Genomic DNA, 8,837 nt, shown 5'->3' with positions numbered 1-8,837 from the left:
ATGTGCGCAGAGCAGGTACTGGATTCTGCTTACAGTATTACATTGATAAAAATAGATATACTTGGACTTGTTGAACATTGTGTTTAGACAGGAAATTACCGTAACTATGGCCGAAATCCCGACAACACGTCTACCTAGCTCAGGCTCTCGTCAGAATAAATTTATAGGATAGAAGCCAGCCCTGCGGCCCTCCTTAGTTCTTCAATACTGCAAATCAGGTGACGGCATCTTGGAGGCCCAAGGCATGCCTTGGCCAATGGGACATGACCCTGCAATAGCATGACTCATGACGTCACAACCTGGCTGTGATGATTACTTTAAGGCCAGGATAACCGTCACGGACACTGGCCCACTGCCACCTAGCTCCTCACTGTCTCTGAGCAGCCAAAAACTTAAAATTATGCTAATGCTGTAACTCTTTTTCCTAGTAATGCTGCGGTGGCCATCGTAAGCTGAGTGTCTCAGTATTCCATAGACACCAAGCAAGAACATCTAGCTCCTATATTTAATAATGTTAGTGTGTATGCACTCTGAAACAATATAGTGATCTGCTCCTTCTATCAATCTTGTGTAAGCTAGCCAGAGGTTTAACCTCTTGACATGTAGCCCAAAGGCATTCTTTTGAAGTGAAAATGACCACTGGGAATACTACTTTCTCTGTTTGTTTACTTTTCTCATCGAGTGGGATTTGCCAGAATCCCTGTAACAAATCTAACATTGAGAATATTTTGTTTCGACCTGTGCTCTGCAACAAATCATTTATGACTGGAAGTGGGGGAAACGGTCAGGTATGTTTACTGTTAAGCTTTCGGTAGTCGATTACTGGTCTCCATGTTCCATCTCGTTTTGATAGAAGAATTAATAGAGCGTTTCATTGCGAATTGCTCAACTCAATCACATCATCCTGTAACATTTTCCCTATCAGCTTCTGCTCTCTGCAAATGCGTTAGTAAGCTGGTACATTAAATTGTCTACTTCCTTGCTCAAGTGGAATTTTATGCATAATAAGAGTGAGATCTAACTTTTCTCCTGGTAGAGGTACAACTGCTCTATTCTTGTTTAAAAATTTGAAACAGAGTTGGGGAAATCAGGAGGACTGAGGTGTTGTGCATGCACCTATGGTTGAGATACACGTTCTTCTGGTGTGTGTCTGTACACAGCATGTTCCACAGAAACATCGTCCACTTCTAGCACATGGTAACGAGTAATGGGAAAAATCTACAACGTGGGGTGCCAAGCATTGATGGGTATCGGCACTACAAGTGTTTGCAATATACAATGTAATATTACCATTACCATCCTGCACTGGGTGCCAGGAGGGTTCAACAAACGTAAATTTCACTTTACACGTTTCACTTTCTGCAACATCATCTGGTAACTCAGGCATTCCCTGATTTTTCACTCTTACTCTTGTGAGAGAAAGAGAGTGCAGCACAGTGCCAGCGGCTATAGAACCACTGACCTCAAATGGAAGCTGCTAGGCGAGCAAGACAAGAATCCGTTAGGGCGTCACCCTCTAGAAAGCCTAGATACTCATTCACCTGAGCAACTGCACAACTACGATGCTTTAATTGAATGCTTGCTTTCTTGGGTATGCTACTGCAACAAGGATCTGACAAACCTATGCTAGCAAGTCGGCTATCGACAAAATGAACATAATCTGTCTGACGGTTGAACTCATGACCCTGTCGATACATGCTACACAATGGTATGACGTGGTCTTTGATACTAATGTTCTAACGATGGGGAAACGATGCAATACTTTCATCGATCATTGTGTACCAACCTATTAGAATGTCACCAGAAAAATGGATACTGTCAACAACTAAGCATATTATAGACAGTGTGATGTCTTTAAACTTATAGGGGAAACTGACCTACCACTCAACTGTTACTTTATTTCCTGAAACACCACTCAGAAAAGGTATAGCTGATTTTCTTATTGTGACAAGAGTGCTTACGTGCAATATCTCTAAGAGCTGAAGGCTTGATTATTTATTTTAGCACCTGAATCAACAAAAACTTGTAAAACTCTACCATGTAAAATGGCAGATAAGAGTAGACCATCACTTGAAACTGTACTATTCATTACTTGTGACTTATGTTGCCTAGGTTGTCTGTGTCTGGTCTGGGTCATTGTTCATTGCCACAATCACTTTCCCAATTTCGTGCCGAGATCCAATTGTTTTTTCTAGGATAGGTTTAGTGTGCTCTGAGGTGAAATGCATTAAAGTTCCCAAAACTATCATTTTGGCCATTGCCACTGGGGTCAGTGTTTTGTTTCATCCACCCATGATGAACTCAACATAAGTCTCTAAGGCATACAAATACTGGTTCAGTCAGTTGGTAAATGCATTATAGGTTTCACCAGGTTGTACTGTGGCATTAGCAATTTTCTTAACTAGTCTGAATGGGTCCAGGTCACCTTTAACAAAACAACGGTGGAAAAATTCTTTAAATGACACTTTAGTGGTGTCAGTAGATGACGTAGTGAATGCTAAATAATCATCATCAGAAGGCTCAGAAAAACAAGCTCTGGCCTTTGCTTCAACTTTGCTAAACTATGATTCTAATAAGTAAGATTCTCTAGCAAAACGAAGAATAATCATTTCCTGTGCTGAACACTGGACATTAGTGCGAAGAACTGTTCCAGTTGAGTCGGGAGGAATTGCAATAGAGTTGGACATTGTTACTAAAGTGGAATTGACTTTGGAACGTAAATTATAATTAAGCACACTAGGCATGAAAAATAGAATGCACAAAAATAATAAAACTCGAAATATCAAACTTGATTCAAGTAAATTGTAAAAATAAAATTTTAAATTGTAGTTAGGCAAAACAGTATAGTTGGATAGCAGCAAAGTTGTAAATTAAATTAGCAATCTGGTACGAGTATGACTTGAAATTTGGAGTTATGTACTTAATTTAACCAGGCTGAGCACAACAAATTTGATTATTAAACGAAGGTGTAATTGCAATTTAAAAAAAATCAAATTGAACAATATTCAGCACTGAACATGTAATGCAGGAAATATGGGTTTGGCACTAAAACTGGTCAAAACTGTCTAGACACAGGTAAATGTGAGCAACACTTTAATTGTTAACATGCTATGGTAAAATAAAATTTAAATATTGAAAACAAACTTGAATGGTCTGGAGAAGTACCAAATTGTTCTATTGTGCAAGTTCTTAACAGCTGGAAAAATATTTTTTTTTTACTTCCCTGAACTTCAAATTTTCTCATAACACTCTAGGAACAAAATTGATGCACAATTCATTTCCTGTTGAAAGGAGAAAATGTTGAAATGACACAGGGAAGCTGTGTGTGGAGTAAGCTACCAACTCCGATATTTAGCAAGTCACTGGAGGTGAATTACACACTAAATGGAGTTTATTTCTCCCTAAAACGCTGTTAATTTCTGGCAATGTAAAAGCTATCTACCCACTACTTTCTCATGTCCTGCACTCCCGAGATATCAACAGTAGCCAAACATAAAAAAGCGTCGAGCGTGTGGAGGCTGGAACGCTGCGAGTTTGTTTACATCTGGGGCAACAGTGGTGTGCCTTGTGGGAGTGGCATGACGCTTTGGTTGGACTGTCAGAACAAAACAGACCCCATTTACTTATTCTTAGTTACAATACGCAATTAAATGCATTGCTATTCTTAACACAATGTAATGTATGTATTCTAATGTATTCTTACACATTAACTAATATTAACACATTAATTTCATAACTTGTTCAAAGAAAATGAGATTTCGGTGGAATTTTCCCTCAAACATAGAATATTATTGACACCATAAAATATCGCTAATAATTACTTACAACCTCTAGCTCAGTATTTAAATCGATAAAAAACTGTTCTCTGACTGGATCAAATAAAATTATAAATAAAATCAACGCCTCCCTACCTTCGTCCATAAATGGGCTGAAATTGAACCGGCCCATTTTCAATTGGCGTCACTAGAGTGAGCAAGGGGCAGGCCATCGTGAAACCAGTAAATCTCCTGTGAGGAGGCACAATTAGCAGACACGTTTATACTCGCCATCCAAGCCTATGTTCTTGAGATGCTGCGCCTCAAAATTACAGGAGTACCTCTGTTCGGTTGTGTAAATATCTTTATTGCAGGATCCTTTAATATTAATAATATTCAACCGGTTAAAAGGCAGGTGAACCAAAAATCATGGTGAGCCTCCCACAATTACCTAATTCTTCATAACTTAATATTTTCCAGATGTTGTCAGAGATTCGTAGGTTATTTGCAAGTGCTATATTGTAACCTTCCAACAGATCATCTTTGGCAACCCGAGGAAATTGGCGACATCAACCTGTTGCAGCACGTGGGAACAGGCGCCATATGCCACGAGGCCCATACCTGGCCGATTGTCCACGTGTCACATTCATGTACCCATGTTGAAGCCTTCAAATCAGATTAGGCGATTGAGTACTCAAACTAACCAGTGGATCAGTCGACTAATAATTATTATAAATTTTCCTGTCAATCGATAATTCTAGATCGATAGGCTACAACTTAACCCCCTTTCTCCCCTACTTGTGTTGGGATATGACTTGTGGGAAAAATGAAATCCATACAGTCCACTCCCATACAGTCTGCTAACCTATCATAAGAAAAAATAAATAAATCCGTTATACATCATAAATTAAAGTTCATTTAAATTAATCAATGTATTAATAATTAAAATAAATAACGAAATCCCACAAGTCAGAATTCGCCACGTGGACGCCACAGTAGAGATGGCGATGTTAGTGGATCGAAGATATTGCAGAGACGATGATGGCGAAGGAAGCACAGGTGACACACTAGCTTTGACAAAAATTTCACTGATGGGTGATAGAGCAGTGGCGGTGAAGCCGACCTCGTTCGTCAACGACCGGTTAACACAAAAACATTTCCTCAGATAACTGCACAACACTTCTGAAGAGCAGTTGAAACGGGAGGCGACGATTGCACTACCTGGAACAGTACAGATGAACACACACACACAGGCTGGTGGGTGGCGGAGTGGCTTGCAGCGGGCAATGGGTGCAGCAAATTCCAAAATGGCTGGCACAGGAATTGTCCTTTCCCATCACTGATGGAAAACTTTCTTGCTGTTTAAAACACTTTTGTGCTCTCGGCGCTCAAAAAAAAATCATATCCTAGATGCTTTCGGCGCTTCGCGCGCCTACGCGGTAAGACCGAAAAAGTGTACACTCTTTTGACTGTCCTGACAATAATTGAAGGCGCACGTATTTAAATTTGGTATCACTGTGTTCGCAATGAAATTGTATATAAGAACATACCTATAAAATGCCGCCAAAGCATAAGGACTATCAACACCAAATAAAAAAATATTCAGATCACTCGCCGAGAGCGCCAAACAGCAACAAAATGTTTCCATTCTCTTAATGGTTGCGAAGCCTACAGTTGTCCTACATCGCTAATTGTGGTATCATTGGAATCGCAATAAAATTCTCTACACGGACATATGCATATGAATGTATAATAAAGGTGTTTGCCCACCCGCAAGAGTGTGGGAAGTGGAGAGTAGTTAGCTGCGAGCGCACTGGCGAAAACACAGGGGGGAAATCATGCTTGGAAAGTTTATACATTTATACGTTTCCTGACCCTACTTTTCTATGTACGTATTTCTTTTTTATACCAATGTGTTCGCAATAAAATTGTCTAAAAGATGAAATGTATAACAATTGTATAAAGCATGTGTAAGAGAAGCGCCAAATATAAAACCACATCGCTCAGTATGCGTTCGCGGCAGAAACGAACGCATTGTTTTCGTTCGTTTGATGTTTCTCATGTTTATACTTGTTGAAACATTTTATAATTTATATGACAGTGATCGCAGTAAAATTTCCTACACAGACATATACATAACACATACAAATATTTCCCACGTGTTGGATATATCAACGTCTAAAGGGAACCCACTGCCACGCGGCCGCCACACCCCCAAAAATACTTTGTTTTTTTTTGTTACTCATAGAAGTTTGTGATATAATATTCATTCTGGTACCAAAAAATTCGCAAATAAATTCTCTACAAAACGTATATAATATAACTTCTTATGGATGATAAAAAATTCCAAATAGGTGTACTTACCGTGTCTATGTTGATTGAAGATCAACAGTTGAGCATTTTTTCTTCGCTCCACCATCTTCAGGCTTCTGATCCTGAAGTTGCTCATCTGATGTTTCTTAGGTGGAGTGAAGCTGTTGTCGGTGGTTATTTTTTCTCCACCCAAAATATCTTTCTTCGGTGGTACCTTGTGTAGCAAGGCACAGCGCACAGTGCCACATCACAAGTTTTACATCCAAGTCTCACGTTCCTCCTTATGCCAGACTTGAAACAAACACGGCATCTTCTTTTTTTTAGTTCACGATTTCATGCGTCAACTTGTAGTTCAGACGTTGTTCTGAATCGATAATTCTTCTATTTCTTGGATGCACTGGAGGAATATTGTCTTCTACAGGAACCACTAAACTTGTAGTAGAATCTTCTATGAAATCCGTAACATCAAGTGGTTCTATGTCCTCAATGTCCATTTCAGAATTTGTTGTTGATGAGTGGGCTTGAGGTGTTGAGGTGAAAAGAGACCGTCTCGCACCAGATGGCCCGGGTGTTGAAACTGCCGCGTCAGCAGGAGCTGCTGCGCTGGCATCTATGTCGGCAACATGTGGTATGCTTGTTGTTGTTGGCCAGTCCTCGCTGTTCCACGCCAATAAGGCTTTTATTCCTACTGCGTGAAACTCTAATAATGTTAGTTTTTTTGTGTCTGTTGAGTAGTAGTTATACAATGCGTATGCATTGTGCATGGCCATTTGCAGAAAATGGAAAGTGATCTTCTTGGTCCATTTGTGCGTTTTTCTTGCAAACTCATAATACTTGACCATTTGATCGAAATGATCAACACCTTTCATGAACTTATTGTAATCCACTATGGCCTTTGGTTTGTTCATTTTCACAATTTCTACTGCAGTTCTCCCGTCACGTTTACGAACGCGTTTCCTGCGCTGCGCTTGAGTAGTGTCGGCTTTGTGGATATTGGTGATGACAGAGACGGGGCGCTTGTCCTTCCAAACTATAACAAAGGTGTTATCCTTATGCATGTATAGGGTCGTGTCGGTTGCCATTTTACCCTTTACCACTTGTTGCAGATCCTTGGGGGCGCCACGTTGGAGTCTAAGTGTGCCACATGTGTAAACACCCACTTCACGTAATTGTTCTGTTAGGCTTACCGAGTTATAGTAGTTATCCATATACAAATGATAACCCTTGTTGACTAGGGGCGCCATCAACCCCATCACGGTTTCCACTGTCGCTTTTCCAATTCCACAATACACATCAAATTTATATATGTAGCCTGATGTCCCGTCGGCCAACATATAAAATTTTACACCATATTTATCAGGCTTGTTGGGATTGTAGACCTTGAAAGAGAGGCGGCCGCGCCATGCCATTGTACCCTCATCGAGACTCAATTCTTTTTTGGGGATATATACAGATGCAAATTTTTCTGAAAAATAGTCCATTAGTGGTCTAACTTTTATCAATCGGTCACTATTATTCACTGGAACGCCTTTTTTGTTATACATGTGGAAGAACTTAGAAATGTGTTGGAACCGAGCAGACGACATAAACAAGTTGAAGAATCGACAATGCCACATCTGATTCGTCTGCCAGTACATCCTCATTGTAGGCATCTTCACTATGCCCATCAGTATGCACAGGGCCAAATATCGGGCCATTTCTTTCACAGACACTGGTTTCCACGTTTTTCTTGCTGAGTCAGTCATGAGATGTATGATGTGTGTGGCATGCAAATTGGTTTCATACACTAAGTATTCAACCACTGCTCTAGTGAAAATTAGTTGTAAAAACTGCAATGGAGTAGTAGGTAGTGGAATTGTTAGGCCAGGGTTTGCAGAAAAGTCATCAACGATGGGAGGAGTATTGCTACGATTCCACTCATCACCCAGCCTAGCCCTCTTTGGTACCGGACACGTGCGGTTTCCGCGTGGCGGGGCTGGGGCTTCATCACTCTTATCCTCACTCTCACTCGAAATATCATCATAAGTTGTGGAAACCTCATATAGCACGTCATTTTCAGGTTCGTCAGCCTCAAAATCATCATCAGAAGACCCTGAAAAGGCTTCAACAACGTCGGGAATCTTGGATGGAGTGAGCTTGACCCCACGATACAGATCGTGAATCATGGCGATCTCTTCTGCTTTCCTAGATTTCCTACCTTTCTTTTGCGTTCCACTGCTTGTTCCTGGTGCAGCATCCATGTTGAAGGTATTGAATGGGTTTTAGGTACACGAGAACGGAAACGGAACGGAAATAAATGCGTAAAACGGGTCACGTTTGCCGCGAGAGGGGAGCGCAGTGTGGGCACTTGGGTGTCAACAAAACAATGGGCCGACCACGTGACCGGGTAGGCCGAGATGCCATGTGTTCGGTGAGGGAGAACGGGAATTTCATGGCGAAAAATCTGAGAGTATCCCCATCCAGATCGGTTAGAAAATGGAATTTATACAAATATTTTTTCGCTGGACTACAGGCGTAGTCTGTTATGCGGAAACGTAAGAAAATACGGTGACGACCTATGGCTAATCTAAAGCGCGAAAGTGTTTTAAATTAATTAATTAATATTGCGCCTTACATGATGAGAATGTTGGCCTAGAGCAGTGGTTGTTGATAGGACCCCGGACTGGTACAATATTGGTGAATATTGACGATGGGTGGGTCGCTGGAAGCTCACACCTCAGGCGACATCGCCCTACAAGGTCGCTGGAAGATCACACCTGAGACGACCTC

General features: G+C 40.9%; 1 protein-coding gene across 1 annotated transcript; it reads right to left on the bottom strand.

The window, feature by feature from the left end:
• Window positions 1–2,561: 2,561 nt before the first annotated feature.
• On the bottom strand, window positions 2,562–8,308 carry LOC138365391 (piggyBac transposable element-derived protein 4-like). Its single transcript, XM_069325704.1, has 2 exons — window positions 6,625–8,308; window positions 2,562–2,692 (listed from the first exon to the last, which is right to left on the bottom strand). Exons 1-2 carry the CDS (start codon window positions 8,306–8,308, stop codon window positions 2,562–2,564), a joined length of 1,815 nt encoding a protein of 604 aa, XP_069181805.1.
• Between the last annotated feature and the right edge of the window lie 529 nt (window positions 8,309–8,837).

Source organism: Procambarus clarkii, chromosome 16, assembly GCF_040958095.1.
Source record: "Procambarus clarkii isolate CNS0578487 chromosome 16, FALCON_Pclarkii_2.0, whole genome shotgun sequence".
Taxonomy (NCBI): Eukaryota; Metazoa; Arthropoda; class Malacostraca; order Decapoda; family Cambaridae; genus Procambarus; species Procambarus clarkii.
Note: the sequence above shows the minus strand (reverse complement) of the source record. Positions and strands in the feature narration are given on the sequence as shown.